The sequence below is a fragment of the Gymnoscopelus microlampas genome (genome assembly GCF_963454915.1).
Source record: "Gymnoscopelus microlampas genome assembly, chromosome: 15".
In the NCBI taxonomy this organism is placed as follows: Eukaryota; Metazoa; Chordata; class Actinopteri; order Myctophiformes; family Myctophidae; genus Gymnoscopelus; species Gymnoscopelus microlampas.
The window spans coordinates 41,010,944-41,027,491 of record NC_139952.1 but is presented as its reverse complement, the minus strand read 5'-3'; the positions used below and the strand labels follow the sequence as shown (position 1 = coordinate 41,027,491).

At 40.1% G+C, this 16,548-nt stretch overlaps 1 protein-coding gene across 12 annotated transcripts in view; it reads right to left on the bottom strand.

Annotated features, from left to right (window-relative positions):
- The window catches only part of LOC311062432 (uncharacterized protein), a 106,480-nt gene that overhangs the window by 57,884 nt on the left and 32,048 nt on the right, over positions 1-16,548 (bottom strand). For 3 of the 12 annotated variants that reach the window (XM_084081459.1, XM_084081466.1, XM_084081469.1), the window contains exons 3-4: positions 3,703-3,729; positions 1,295-1,621 (exon numbers count right to left, since the gene is read on the bottom strand). The exons of 7 other annotated variants lie outside the window; for them this stretch is intronic. In XM_084081459.1, the coding sequence (XP_083937585.1) occupies positions 1,295-1,621; positions 3,703-3,729 (354 nt within the window). Of the gene's footprint in view, positions 1-1,294; positions 1,622-3,702; positions 3,730-4,510; positions 4,599-16,548 lie in introns of those variants that run through there. 2 more of the 12 variants (XM_084081467.1, XM_084081468.1) reach the window with 2 other exon arrangements.

The following is a 16,548-nucleotide window of genomic DNA, read 5'->3' as shown; positions in this document are numbered from 1 at the left end:
GTAATCACATGTCAGACCACATCAGAAACTGCTCTGACACACAGAGTGATGTGAGTGGGACGTAATGAGTCCAAGAAAATATGTGTTCTTGTTCCTGAGGTTGTGTGTATGCATTTGTCTTTAACACTTTATTTATAGTTTGTGGATACAATAATTAGAATATGTTTTATTTGATGATCATTTGTGAGCCTAACTACCATTTAACTGGGTCTGGAAGATCCTATAGCACAGTGTCATACAAACATACATGAGAGATTAACATGATCACATTATTGAAGGATACATGGTTACATTCTGAGCTGAATCTATGTTCTGCCATGTAGACCTGTAAGCTACACTATGTAACTTTCTTGGTGAATACAATGTTATTTTGACCAATCTGTATGGTAGAGTATGTTAATACAATATAACTGGTGGTTATAAAACACAATGGTGGTGGTTGTATTTGGTCTCCCTGCTCTTCTGTTGAGAAATGGTAAGGTCTGACCTACTGGTAGACAAGTGGTACTACATGAAGGTCAAAATTCAATTTATCTCCTGTGTAAGAAGACATGCTCTATTAGCTCTGTGGTGACCTGACAGGTGACCTGGGTTTGAATCTCGGGTAAGACATGAAAGTTACAGAGTGCAGCTTTAATGTGTCCTCTAATATGATTGGGTGACTTGTCATCAATGAAGTCATCATCAGGTGTGAACTGGAGCCAAATCACACTGAGATCATTATGTTTATGATCAAAATGCCTCAAATCAAATCAGAAAGACCAATAAGCTATCAGACAGTGACTATATGGAAAATAATGAAGACTTAGATTACAGTAAACACTTATAGTCATTATATGAAAGCACAGTGTAATTTATACATGGAGAGATAAACATGATTACATAATTATATATACATATCGTTGCTGTCGGGCAGAAACCTTGTATCTCCGTATTTTAACTTTTATGTTTGTTATTTCATAACTGAATGCCTTACTGCATCATACTACAATGTCATACAACAATTGCAAAAATAGCAGATCTAAAAGTTTGCAACGCTTTGTGAGCTTGTAGATTGGCTATTTTTGCTAATTAATTATTTTTTTGAAAGTGTCTAAGTTTGGGGTTTTATAAATATTTGATGAATAGTATTAACAATAGCTTGTGACTAAATAATAACTACATTAGATCCTTTAGAACACAGTCATGTTCTTTTTTTCATTTCCTGAAAAGTAACAGTTTGGGACATACAAGGTTTCCACCTGACATCTACAATATCACGGTTAATAATGCACAGTGACAGTAGATCACTTACATGAAAATAATCCCACAGCAATCTCCTCCACCTGTTCTCCATGTTTGACCTGACAGATGTAAACTCCATCATCTGTACGTCTGTAGTCTCTCAGTATCAGAGACACATCGCCTTTCTGCAGATCCTGGATGTTCAGGGTCAGTCTGCCCTCGTAGCCCCTCCCCTCTATCACCTGACCATTCTTATAAAGGTAAATACACTCTGACTCCTTAAACCACCTGATTGTCATGGAAGACGCGCTGGTCTCAGGAGAGAGGTGACAGGGGAGGGTGGTATTATCACCTGGCCAACCCAAAGCATAGCCTTCAGTGACGAGTTTAAAGTCACCTGGAGTGAAGAAAAGACACAGTTAGTGAAGAAATAATTACTGTTCATTTAAATGTAACCATAATTAAGAAGACATGCAGTGAAGTAACCAACACTTTACAATGACACCCCCAACACACACACACACACACACACACACACACACACACACACACACACACACACACACACACACACACACACACACACACACACACACACACACACACACACACACACACACACACACACACACACACACACACACACACACACACAGTTTGCCTTCTATATCTTCATGAATTAATTTCCAAAAGGATTCAACAGGTTATAAGGTCAAAGCAGCTCTTTGCTACAAGGAACATAAACATAATTATGATCAAGGCAGAGTTTTGCTTTAGTTAATTAAACACTGAATAGAACTGAAATGATTAGAACATCTGATAAGCTTCTGTCTTGGTCTTTATGACTTGAACCAAGTTATGTTATAGTTACTAATGGAGCTCAGCACCTTCTCATATCCTCACTGTCTGACAGAAACCTTGTATGTCCAAGTAGTTATCATTCAGTCACAAGCTCTTGTTAATACTTTATAAACACGTAACAGATCTACAAGTTCACGTTGTGAGCTTGTAGATCAGCATTTTTTTCGCTACCTTTGTGTGACACTGTAGTATGATGAAGTAGGGCATTGATTTAGGAAAAAAACATAAAAAGTTTAAGTATAGAGATACAAGGTTTCTGACTCAACAGGGAGGATATATTAGTGGACGTTATGGTGTTCATTTAATCCATTTGCCTAATGAAGACCTACATGGTCAAAACGTTGCCCTTATAATACACTTGTTATGGGAGCTTTAACCCATTAAGACCGGGAAAGCATCTGTCATTTTAGATTTTCACCACTTTAATCATTATCTTATACTTTGGCTATTCAAAAATAGCAGATCTACAAGCTCATAGCACGGCACCGAGTGCCGCGCTATGAGCTTGTTGATCTGCTATTTTTTTTGGGAAAAATCATGCACATTTGTGCAAATCTTTGAATATATATATTTTTAAAGTGAACATTTGTAACTCAAATCTTTGCTTCTGATGATTCTACAAATGTTTTCTAAATCCTTTTTTTTTTTTTGAAAAAGCGTATGTTGCTCTAATCAGTGGTTCTCAAACCTTTTCATGTCAAGGACCCCCAAAATGACATGTATTTGGCTGCGGACCCCCATCTCAAAATATGTTCTTCCAGGGACCCCCCATGGAAGCAAAGATTTGAGTTAAAAATGTTCGCTTTAAAAATATATATATTCAAAGATTTGCACCAATTTTCACGATGTTTCAAAAATAGCAGATCTACAAGCTGCACTCGGTGCCGTGCAATGAGCTTGTATTATTTGCTAATTTTTGAATAGCCAATGTATAAAATATGGATAAAGTGGTTACAAAGATGCGTTCCCGGTCTTAATGGGTTAACTCAGTGTTTTCTTATTTATTATATTTGACCTCTGCCAAATATAATTTTTAATCCACTAACCCAAAGCATATTTTTCATACAACAATATACAGTCATTGTGTTTATTTGTCTAATTGCCAAGCAGCATCTTAACCCATTAAGACCGGGAAGGGAACGCATCTGTGTCATTTTAAGATTTCTTTGGCTATTCAAAAATAGCAGATCTACAAGCTCATAGCACGGCACAGAGTATATATATGCAAATCTTTGAATATATACATATATATATATATTGTTAACTAATATTTTTGCTTCTGGGGGTCCCTGGAACCAAATATTTTCAGATGGGGGTCAGAGGCCAAATACATAATTTTGAGGGGTCCTTGACATGAAAAGTTTGAAAACCACCGATATTATAGAAACATACCTTCTTTTCCCCAAAAAACTGTTAAGATTTAGAAGACATTTTGTAAAGTAAAAAAGTAAAGATTTAGTAATGTAAATTTAAGCAAAGGTCTGGCTTGTCTGTCTGTGAATGATAATGTTTATGTATTATTGCTTGACGTGTGAACCACATATCTCCCTCCTCCTCATATCACTATATGATGGTTCATCTATCAGGAAAAAAACAATAAACTGTGTTGTGACCTACCTTGACCTCTGGCCGCTGCCATGTCTCCTGTATAGAAGAGAAATAACCAAATTACCACACCTAACATTCATCACATTTATCTGTACATAGTTTGTGATTTGTGAGCTGCAATCTTTCTCATGAGAATGGAGATTACTTTCTTTGCATTTGGTCACACGCAGTGGTGTAAAGTAACTAAGTACATTTACTCAAGTACTGTACTCAAGTACGATTGAGGTATTTTTATTTCCAATTTCCAGTACTTTTACTTCTACTCCACAACATCTCAGAGGCAAATAGTGTACTTTTGCTCCACTACAATTACTTGACAGCTTTAGTTACTAGTTACTTTGCAGATTTAAATTAATATCACAAAACATACATTAACACCTTCAGCCCTATATATATTTTTTTGGGGGGCATTTGAATAGCCGATCTACAAGCTTGCAATGCGTCACAATGCGACGCATTGTGAGCTTGTAGATCTGCTATTTTCAATAGATTTTCAGACATTTTAAACTTGTAAAATGCACAGTGAGTACTTTTACTTTTGGTACTTTAAGTATATTTTGATGCCAATACTTTTGTACTTTTACTCAAGTAAATTTTGATAACAGGACTTTTTACTTGTAACAGAGTATTTCTACATTGCAGTATTGACACTTTTACTTAAGTAAAACATTTGAGTACTTTTTCCACCACTGGTCACAAGTAACCAACAGTTCATACAGACTGTTGTTTCCTGCTCACAAAGCCTGAAACCTACAGTGGTTCTGCAGACACATTTCTTCATCATTAAAGGTTGAAAAATGTAAATAGAATCTCTTACCTTTCACTGCTTGGCATACGCTTTAGACTTGAAAAACTAATTCATACAAATCCTCACACATTACTGACTCCTATACAACTAACCAGCGTGAACACAAGTGAGAGTATTAATGTTAGATTCTTATCCCTAGTTAATCATTAACTTCCAAGTAGTCAAGTCATAAAGTGACTGAGGGTTTAAGTCCACTGCTCCATCGTTAGAGCAGTAAAAGGTGATAATTATGATTTATGTGGAGATTCCAGTTTCAACACAACAGACCAGAAATCATTCAATCATCCCCACACACAAGGAACATTCCTATTCGTGAATTAATCAACTGCAAATCGACATAATGTGATTTACATGTTGTTATGTCCCTGTGGTCTAGCATACGTAGGACAAACTAAACGACCCCTCAAACAAACAATATCAGAGCATAAAACTGCGATCCGTACAGGAAATATGGATTATGCAATTGCAAAACATTATGCTGAAGCAAATCATGGTTCACCCTCTTCATTAAAATTCTGTTGGATTGAGAACATCGTGATGCCTATGAGAGGGGGGATATTCTAAAGAAACTGTCCCCGAGAGAAATGCAGTGGATATATACACACTCAACACTATGACACCTGATTATAGCTTAAAAATGCTTCTTAAGACTATCTTTGATGTGTTACTTTATGTTACTCTATGATATATGCCTCAAATTGCCTGTAATTGCCTGTGTTCTTGCATACAAGTGATTGGATCCTGGCGATTGACTTGAGATTTCAGCTGTAGGTGAACTCTGACCTTGTGTATGAAGTGAGTTGAATCTATGTGATATGAATGCTCTGAGGAAGGCTCACAGCCAAAACTTGTACTTAACCTGAGTAGACCTATGCCATTTTCTTTCTATACTAAATACTTCATCTCAGAGGCAAATATTGTACTTTTGGGGTTTTGAACCAAGAGCCAATTCAACTAATCTACTTATACCTCTTGTGCCACAGAGGCATGAAAGACAAAAGTGAGAATGATAAACTTAACTTTATAGACTTTAGATGGAGATTGTAAATGGTCAAAGGGAGGTCTTGAACCAAGAATCCTCTGCTTACAAACCCCTGACATATCTCTTGTGTCACAGTGTCATGAAAGATATGAGTGAATACCACGTTTTTACTGTAACTTCTTCCATTTAAATGGAGAGTGAAGATGTTCCTAACAGTAGTGTTGAACTGCAGACCGCCTGCATTGTCACGCCTGCAGCAGGCCTTGGGTTCATTTTGAGACGGGGGTCCGCGGCCAAATACATAATCTAGACATGTTTTCTAAATCCTAACAGTATGTTGCTATATCAGGGGGGCTCCAACTTTTCCATGTCAAGGACCCCCAAAATGATATGAAAAAGTGTCTTTAAAACGTGTCTGTAGAAACCAATGGGTGACCTCACTGTTCCCTTCGTCCATATTGTTTTACAGTCTATGGGTGTAACTCACATTGTCTCTCCTGTGGCTGCTCTTGATGGTTCTGATCTCCTGTAGGAGGCGCTCCATCTGCTCCTGGTTCAGCTCCTCAAAGCCCCTCTGGATGGAAGGCATGTAGGCCGGGGGGAGTCGTACCGACAACCCTGTGAGGTCCTGGCTCATGGAGTTTGGACCAGAGACGCACTGAGAGTTCCTGGGTTTTCACAACAAAAGAAGTTGTGTTACAGTGCCATCTAGTGGCTTTCTGGTATACGTGTGGTGCCTCTATGCATTCTAAAGGAGATGATAGTCAGTAATAGTTGCAGTGGTGGAAGAAAATAGCAGATATACGCTATGAGCTTGTAGATCTGCTATTTACTTTTATTTTTATCGTGAAAATGTGTGCAAATATTTGAATATATACAAGCAAACATTTGTAACTCAAATCTTTGCTTCTGGGGATTCTACAAATGTCTTCTAAATCCTAACAGTTTTTTGAAAAAACGTACAGTATGTTGATAATCAGTGTTTCTCAAACTTTTTCATGTCAAGGACCCCCAAAATGATGTGTATTTGGCCACAGACCCCCATCTCAAAATATGTTGTTCCAGGGACCCCCGAGAAGCAAAGATTTGAGTTCAAAATGTTTGCTTTAAACAATATATATATATTCAAATATTAGCATAGCTCATAGCGCGACACCGAGTGCCGGGCTATGAGCTTGTATATCTGCCATTTTTGAATAGCCAAAGTATAAAATAATGGTTAAAGTGGTTACACAGATGGTTTTAATGGGATAAGTAAAAGTGTCAGTACCTCAATATAGAAATACACTGTTAAAAGTTTCAAAATCATTCAAAAATGGTAACTGAGAACTTTTAAATCCATGTGTTCACAAATGCAGTGGTGTAAAAAAGTAACTAAGTACATTTACTTGAGTCTGTACTTAGTACAATTTTGAGGTACTTTTACTTTAGTGGAGTATTTCCAATTTTCAATACTTTCACGTCTACTCCACTATATCTCAGAGGCAAATATTGTACTTTTACTCCATTACAATTATTTGAAAACTTTAGTTATAGTTACTTTGCAGATATCCCTCTAAAGTGGTTCAAATATAAAAAATGTCCCGGTCTTAATGGGTTAAGAGGGAATGGTTAAAGGGACACTTCACCCAAATCCTTTTTTCATGAAGTCTAGGACCCCATAAACATGATCCTGGTGTTTTTTTTGTGTTGTATCTGTGTTTTTAGATTTTTGATCCGTTTGATCCGTGAGACACGGCTGAAAGCGTCAAATGACGCGTGAAATGACGTTTTCAGCCGTGTCTCACCTTATGTCCGCACTACATACTGCAGGTGACTACAGGTGTAGTTCAAACCCAAACCAACCCCCATGGTTCAAAGGACCGGCCCCTGAGGGTGTCTCCCAAACATTTCCCCACTCGGCAACTCCCATTAGCTACCTCACACATGTACTGTCATGGCGTGTGTAAACATATCAGAGTTATACTTTAGTACCCGGACCCACACGCAGCTAAGGCGGGCAGTGAGGAGCAACAACCCGTCGGGGATGTTTCTTAGTGGAACTGACAGAATGTACACGGACCGTGGACGGTGGACGCTTGTCTCTCGAGTAAGTAAACATGCTGTAAAGTTGCCACTATCACTATAATCTCATGTTGTATCCCTTGGGTAGACTAAACTAGCTTGTGGAGCCTGGCGTGAACGGAACGTTTGTTATTGTTGACTTTGATGTAGCCTCGGAAAACCATGTCTTTTTTTGGGAACATGACTGTCATGGCGGAACTTCAACCTGGTGTTGGCACTTTTTCCATTCACAGCCCTTTCATCTACATAAACGTTCATATTTCAAATATGAAATTCTTACCCCGTGGCCACAGATGTTACAATTGGAATCGGATGGGTCTAAGTACATGTATCTTCCATATTGTTAAATAAAAAAACATTTAAATCCGAACGGTGGCCATTTTCTCATAGATGTATAATGTATCAGAGTGCAATACACATCCCAACCGATAGGGTCGCGTCATTGAAAGCATAAGGAGAAAATGGCCACCGATTGGATTAAAATGCTTTTTATTAAACAATACGGAAGATACTGGTACTTAGACCCACCCGATTCAAATTGTAACATCCGTGGCATGAGGTCAGGACTTTATATTTGAAATCTGAACGTTTATGTAGATGTACGGTCTGTACATGTAGAAAGTGCAAATACCAGGTTGAAGCTCCGCCATGACTGACATGTTTCAGAGCTACTGAGTACATGACGCCGTCGCATCCCGAAAATAGCAGATCTACAAGCTCACAACGCGTCGCGGACTCAACACTTTGTGAGCTTGTAGGTCTGCTATTTTCGGTGCGCATGCAACTAAGAATAAATTAGGTATCACGTCGGATGATATCCATGTAAACTACAAGTCTAATCTCATGTGTTCTTTCCAATGACAGGACAGAAATTGTCATCAGCCTGCAAAAATGGAACTGCTGTTGAAGATCTGGGACTACAGCCATTTATATTATTTTTCTAAATAAAACGGTTACATTTACACACTGCTTGCTCTACTCATTGATCATGGTATATTCTACATTGTGTAAGCATTTATAATGACAAAATATGAACACCCAATTCTATAAGGGTTCTTTTGAACTGTTTCATGATATAGGAGATGGTCTTTCATTTGGCAGAATGGCACATAATTACATGACTGTAAGCATTACAGATATAATGGTGAAAAACTCTTGTTCATTCTGTTAGTATTTACTTCTACATGTAATCATTATTTTTCTGGGGACCCCAGCACATTGGATTCAACTTTACTGGTCTTAGATACAATAGGCTATAGTAAAACCTAATATTATCCATACACCAATTGAAAGCATGAAACGGTTTAGTTTAGTCCAAAGAATATAACTGGAAATGACAGTGAAACATTATGCTCTCAGATATACGGAGTCACACATGACATGAGTATGAAACGTTTTGTTTTATTATTATATTGTTGACTATGCCGCATCTCCATGTCCCGACTCCCAAGTAGAAGATGGACGTCACGTCACCAGCACCGGACTGTAGATGGTGGGATGGAATGTTGAAAAAAATATGATGCACGCGCGCGCACACACACGTTTAGTGTTACTATGCTAATTTATACATGATATATTTAGTTTACTATAAGATACAATCAAATCAATACAGAACACAATACAACAGCAGCCATTAGTTTCAGATTGCTGGCGCAACAAAGACACGGTGATGATGGGACTGTTACGGTTTACATCCTGGTAGATATAGCAAACTTGCAGGTCCAACTGTACTGGTTCAACAGAGGCAGATTTCACGTGGTCCAAGAAAGAACATGGCTTCGATGTCGTGTTTTGTGATCCAAAGGTAGACAAAAAACTCGGAACGTAACATTCATCATTCTAAACTTAGTATTCGGTGTTGCCAGATCTTGTGACAGAAATAAGCAACCAGGTATATGAAAACAAGCCCAAAAGAAAATACTTAGCCAAGAGCACTTTAAACCTAGACATGGGCTATTTGAAAATTGCCGATCTACAAGCTCACAACGTGTAACGATGTGACGCAGTGTGAGCTTGTAGATCTGCTATTTTCCAAAAAATCTTGAGGGGAAAAAAGTGCAAAATGTGGAATATTTCTAAAACATTTTAACAACACATTTTTGGTAGGGTCTCCCTGGCAAATATGTTGGCGCTCAGTGCACAGATGAGGGTCCGTGGAAAAGTACATGAACATGTTTGAGAACTACTGGTTTAAACAACAATCAAAACATTTGGAAACGAGCCCAAATATCAACTACATTTCAGAAACCAGCCGCTTATAATAAGCAGACATGGCAACACTTGTTGATGTTGTTGTAGTGAGAACTGGGAGGGGAAAGTTACAATGTAGACCACGCCCCCACGCAGCCTCCTCCTCACAAGGAAGTGAAGTGCCCCAAAGCATTGTGGTCATTGTAGTAATGCAGCCAAACCCCAGTCATCCAGTCAAACACACAGACTTCTATATTTTTCTGGCTATAGGGTGCAAATTTGAAATTTTGCTACTGTTATCTACTACAAATAATATTAACATTGAGTGACTGGGACTTCTTCCAGGGGTGAAGTGCTCCTTTAAGGAAGCAGAACCCAACCCCCAGTAGTACTGACATGTGTGGTGCTGGCCGCCAGGCTGCCGTGTGCCGCCTCCAGCTGTCCGTTGTACAGCAGGGCTCTCAGGTCGGCTCCGGTGAAACGCTCCGTGGCGGCGGCCAGCTGCCCCAGGTCCACGTCATCGGCCAGGGGCAGGCCCGCGCTCAGAGCCCTGAGGATCTCCACACCATCCTCCTGAACCCGCCGCCAGAGGAAGAGACACACAGAGAGAGAGAGAAGGTTTTAAGGCGGTTATAGATCCACACCGAAGGCACTTCATTTACATTAAACACTGACTTGAACCCTATAGCGTCCCTATAGAGGCTATGCGCGTGACATCATCGTACCCGGAAGTTATGCGGGAACGCCTACTGAGTGGCAAAAAAAAACGTTCTGGCCTTTACAGCCCCATACATCCAAACAGAAAAGTCCTATCTGATCGTGTTAAACGACATTAAACTCACCAACATGGCAGCTGTACGGAAAGCTTGAATTATCCTCTTTCTATCTGCAAAGTTTATGTTTCATAAAAATCCACCGCAGAGACATGTTATGAGATACTTTCTGTCAATGAATTCTGTGCAGGTGATTATTTTTCTAAGTGTCAGAGTTTGGAAGCGCTCGTTTTACAACAACACAACGTCCCGCTGCCTCCTGCATTATGTGACATTTAGAAACAGGTGGTACGCAGGACCGTTGAGTGATTTCCAACGAGCGCTTCCAAACTCCAACGCTCCATGCTGCTCAATGTTTTGCCACTCAGTCTAGATGAGGGGGGGGGGGGGGGCGTGTTCCTTACTTCCTTCACAGGTTTTTACCAATGATACTAATGAAGGCTCTGTTCCATTTAGTGTAGCACAGTGGTTCTCAAACCTTTTAATTTTAAAGGTCCCCCATAACTCTGAGAGTGTACAAATGGAACCAAATGGACCCGTAAGGGTCCATTTGGTTCCATTTGTACACTCTCAGAGTTACACACCTTTTTAAGGGGCCATTTGGAACCCCCTCAACTTGGAACCAATGAGGGTCCCTGGACCACACATTGAGACCCACTGGTGTAGCAGAGTGTTTCCAGTGAGCCAACATGCAACAATATCAGCACCCTGACTCTGTTTGACCAGAATGGAACAGAGCCTTCATTAGTATCATTGGGTAACACCTGTGCAGGAAGTCAGGAAGAGGCCCAATTTCTCTCCAAAATGGCTACTGTGCATAGAGCTTATTCTGGGAGGCGCGAACAGTTGCTGATCTATAAGCTCACAACAATCTATAAAACTCATGATCTACAACCTATATAAGATCTATAGGCTCACAAAGCTTGTTAGGCGTGGCGATGCGTCTCGTTGTGAACTTCTAGATGGGCTATAGCTTGGGCAAAGAGATGTGGTGTACAGGGGAAGTCCTGGGGGACAGCGGTCCACTAAGTATAAAGGGTTCATTATGTTTGAAGTTGTCTTCCACCTACTTTTTAAAAGTGTTCTACTATACCAACTGTTTTGTCTTTGTGAATCACTGTGTGACCTTACATGGTTTCTATGTTTCTGTCGGGTGGAAACTTCATCATTATGTCCAAAACTGTTACTTTTCAGGATTCACATTCAAAAGCATCAAAAGTAGCAGATCTACAAGCTCACAACGCGTTTTGTGTGACGCTGTAGTACAGATCAAGTAGGGTGTTAATAATAAAAAAAAATAATGGACGATGAGAGGTTTCTGCCCGACAACAACGATATAATAAGCATGTTAAATGGTTGAAATATTAGTGTGTTAAAACAGTGATCATTATGAGTGGGTGTATGATATTAAACAGTACAGACCAGGTCCTGGGGAGGGCAGTAGAAGGACTTGTCCAGTCTACCAGGTCTCAGCAGGGCCGGGTCTATCAGGTCTGGTCCACTGCTGGCTGTGAGCACATACACACCTGATAGCAAAACACAACACAAATATTTGACCTCAAATTATCTGTATTGTGGCCTGGACCGCTGGCGTAGCGGTCTGGTGCAGGCACCTGTATAGGCTCCAAAGTAGCCTGACAGCAAGTCGCAGGTTCGAGTCCCAAATCCCGACGGCCTTTTGCTGCATGTCACTCCCCGTCTCTCTACCCATTTCCTGTCAGACTACTATCCTATCAATAAAGGCATAAAAGCCTAGAAAATCATCTTAAAAAAAATAATTATATTACTGGGGATGCCTGATGGCTCAGCCAGTTAATACACTGTTTCCCAAACCATGGGTCGGGACCCATTATCGGGTCGCGGCGGACCCACATTTTAACGTCTAATTTTCTGTCCCTGTTTGCCAAGGTGTGATCTCAGTATGACCCCCCCCCCCCCCCCCCCCATTGGGTCTATTTTTTATACTTTCAGAGTTAAATAAATACTCATGATTTTGCTAGCAGACCATGGTAAACAGTATGTGAAGTGTGTAGTGCATTGGTTCTCAAAGTGAACCAGGGGTCTTTGGGGGGGGGGGGGGGGGGTACCAAGGGGTCCCCCAACAAAAGTAGTTAATATGGCGTCACAATCATTTTGACCATATTTTATACTTTGGCTATTCAAAAATAGCAGATCTACAAGCTCATAGCGCGGCACCGAGTGCCGCGCTATGACCTTGTAGATCTGCTATTTTTGAGAAATTTGAGACAGCAGCCAAAAAACAAAAAACAAAACATCATAATTTTGGGGGTCCTTGACATGAAAGAGTTTGAGAACCACTGGTGTTACAGTACCTTGCAGACCCTCCACCCCGTCCAGCTGTGTGAGGAGCTGGTTGACCACGCGGTCCGTCACCCCCGTGTTGTCATGACCCCTCCTGGGGGCCAGCGAGTCAAACTCATCAAAGAACAGGATGCAGGGCCTGGCTGCCTGACATTAAAGCTAAAAGGAGAACACAAAATAAAAGTCCTGGGGACATGTTTCCATTGTGGTCCTATGTGTTCAATTCATCAACATAGCATAGCATACAGAATTAGCACAATAATACATGTCATCAACAAATACAAAAGAGATGGGAAATGACATTTAGCTCCCCTTGTGGTCTCCTGATAGTTTTTTTTTTCAGGCCAGTTTTTGAAAGAAACCAGTGTTACACATCCTTTAATGGATGGTGTTTCAGGACATTCCACATGTTGGTGGCAGAGCAGTAGAATGAGAACTTTCCCATGTTTGTTCTAAGTGTGGGTGCTACCGGATCATGGTGGCTCCCTCTAGTGGTGTGGCTGTGGGAGTCACTCACTTTGGAGAAGTAACTTCAACAGGTATGAGGGTATTGAGGACGTTGAGGACACATTAAGACCAGGAACACATCATTTTGACCACTTAAGCCATTATGTTATACTTTGGCTATTCAAAAATAGCAGATCTACAAGCTCATAGCGCGGCACCGAGTGCCGCGCTATGAGCTTGTAGATCTGCTATTTAAAAAAAAAAACTTTAACATTTTGTGCAAATCTTTGAATATATATTTTTTTAAAGCGATTTTCTAAAAACCCAAATCTTTGCTTCTGGAGATCCCTGCCACAAAACATTTTCAGATGCGGGTCTGCGGACAAATACATATCATTCTGGGGGTCCTTCACCAGAAAAAGTTTGAGCACCACTGATATGGCAACACAGGTTTTTCAGAAAACTGTTAGGATTTAAGAAGACATTTGTAGAATGGGCTTCAGGTCTTAATGGGTTAAGTGCTGGAAGGCAAGAAGGCAACAGCTTGTTACCGAGTCATCCATCAGGAAGCTGGTGAAATTCTCACAGAAAACTCCAAGGGTTCACTGGTGAAGACATCAGGTTCATATTACTCTGTTATGTTTGTACTTTACCTTTTAAGTACCAGAACGGGGGTGAACCTTTCAAAAATATTCCAAGGGCTCTGAGCTCATATGAGCCTCATGCCATACATACATGGCTTATACAGTAGATTAAATTCTTAATAAATATTGGCTATTACAGTGTAAAGTACTGTATGCCGTTTGTTAACATAAATAACGATTATTAATTTGTTAAAGCTGCACTAGGCAACTTTCCTCTTCTACCCCGGATTTGAACCTGGTTTCCTGTGCAAGTGCTGATATTTTTACCATTGAGCTAATAGAGCCTGCCTGCTTGCTCAGGGGATAAATTGAATCTTGACCATTTCAAAATTGGTGTCAGATCCTGTGTCTAGGTGAGACATGACCTTTGACACGATCTAAATGTCTCAATAAGAGCAGGGAGATCAATCAAAGTTATATTATCATACTCTACCATACAGATTGGACAAAGAAATATGAAGATAATAGGGATAATATAATTTGCACTGAAGTGACATAATGTAATTAAACATTAACTAGTGCAGTATCTGTTTGGGACACTCAACATTGCACATTGGGTACTCAGCAATACACCCGTTAAGTGTGAAGTGAGTGTATAAACGATTGATATATATGAAGTAAGAATAATTAATTTAGTCCCCACTCCTTTGGGGTATCAAGTGTCTTGCCTAGGGAACACATGGTCCAGGGGTCGAACCTTCTTATACCCAGACAGCCTCTCCACCCACTCAGCTATGGCCACACAGTCATACATTTATACATTAATACAATGGTTCCCAAACTGGGACACAACCTTTTCTGATCCAGAAAAGGTTGTGAACCGCTGTTACAGGAGGAACAGGAGGTACAGTAAGCAGCCTCAGGCATTAATCACATCCAACATTTAGCCAAGGTTGTTGTAATTACATAGATTAAATGTACTGTCATCACCAACTAATATATGAATGAATATACAGTACATCTATCACCAATATATCAATGAATATATGTACAGACTATCAACAGTGAATATGAAAATGAAAATGATGTAGAGTACAGGCCTTCTGGGTAATATATGTACAGTCTATTAAAAAAAGCAATGCATATATGACTGAACATAAAGTAACACTAGTTAGGAAAGAGGGTTAATATAAAAGATGAAGTTTAATCATAATCATCACCATAACATGAATTAGAAAAAAATGCAAAAACTATTTACAAGCAATATTTACAGACTGTTTGTTTAAACTTTCTTTTGTTTTTTTTGTTCTTTATTTACCCTGGGTAGTAGCTGAGCACAAGTGCTCATTTTCAGCAACGCCCTGCACATAGAAACACACAGACAGACAGACAGACAGACAGACAGACAGACACAATTAAAACCTGGGAGCTGACTAGTACAACCACAGTCTTATACTGTTGGCCACTAAGCAGCTCCACTGGAGCAGTTGGGGTTCAGTGCCTTGCTCAAGGGCACTTCAGTGGTGTTGGGGAAGTGGTGAACATTCACTTCCCCACCCAAATTTTTCCTGCCGGTCCGGGGATTCGAACCGGCAACCTTCCGGCAACGAGGGCGCTCCTCTAAGCTTTAGGCCACTATACCCTCTATAAAGTTAACTGGATTAAGACCACTATAATAAAAGGTGTATGTCTTGTAAGATATTACATGTACTTAAAGGACGACTTCACCCGTTTTCAACCTACAGTATCTTCATATAATAGATCCTCACTAATGCTCCTCATAAAATTGTGTCATTTTTTTGTGTCTGTGGGCACTTAAGAAACCCGTCTACCAGTGACATAATTGTTAGGATTTGTTTAATTATCAACACGAGAACAATGGCTTCCATTATAGCATGCTAACTTTTCAGGAATAGAAAGCCTGTAGTTTCTATTACCTTGGATTCCCCATTGATGATATCACTGGTAGGCGGGTTTCTGAACTGTCCACAGCCCTCCTCTGACACACAGACTGAGTAAACAAAAATGGTGCCATATTATAATGAGCATTAGTGAGGACCAATTATATAAAGATTGAAAATGGGTGAAGTCGTCCTTTAAGATTAAATAGTCGAGTTACCAAGTAGATATCGTATCTACTCATGCCACCACAATTAATTTCCAAATTGGTAAGCTAACAATGGCTCTCAATGTCTGTTACCATGACAGTAGGAGGACCGTCATTGTTTTGTTAAGAGACAATACAGTTTCACATTTAAAAAAAGATTGTTGCTCTTCCAAACTGACATAGGCTGACTGTTCTGTACAGCAGCTAAAAATAAAATCTCCTGAACCCCGCTTCTGCTCTCCTTTCTTCCCCCTCACAAGTACTCCCCTTCACTTCCTGATGGCAGTTTTCCCAGTAACTTCAGGCGTTTGTCCAGTGAGTCTTGATACAACTCCTCCAGCACTAAATAACGGCTGTGGCTCTCTTTTAAAGTTTGTCTCAGTGTTGTCATCTTTCTGTTCTTCTCCCCCAGCTGTCTGTTAAACTCTCTCTGCATCTTTGTGTTTGAGATCATGATGTTCCTCTGGATCTCAGGCAGGAGAACCTTCATCAGATTTCTCTCTGCTTCCACTCTGGCCTCTGCTTCGTAGGTCTCTCTCATCTCCTCTATGTCCTGTGTGTGTCTCTCTTCCCTCTCT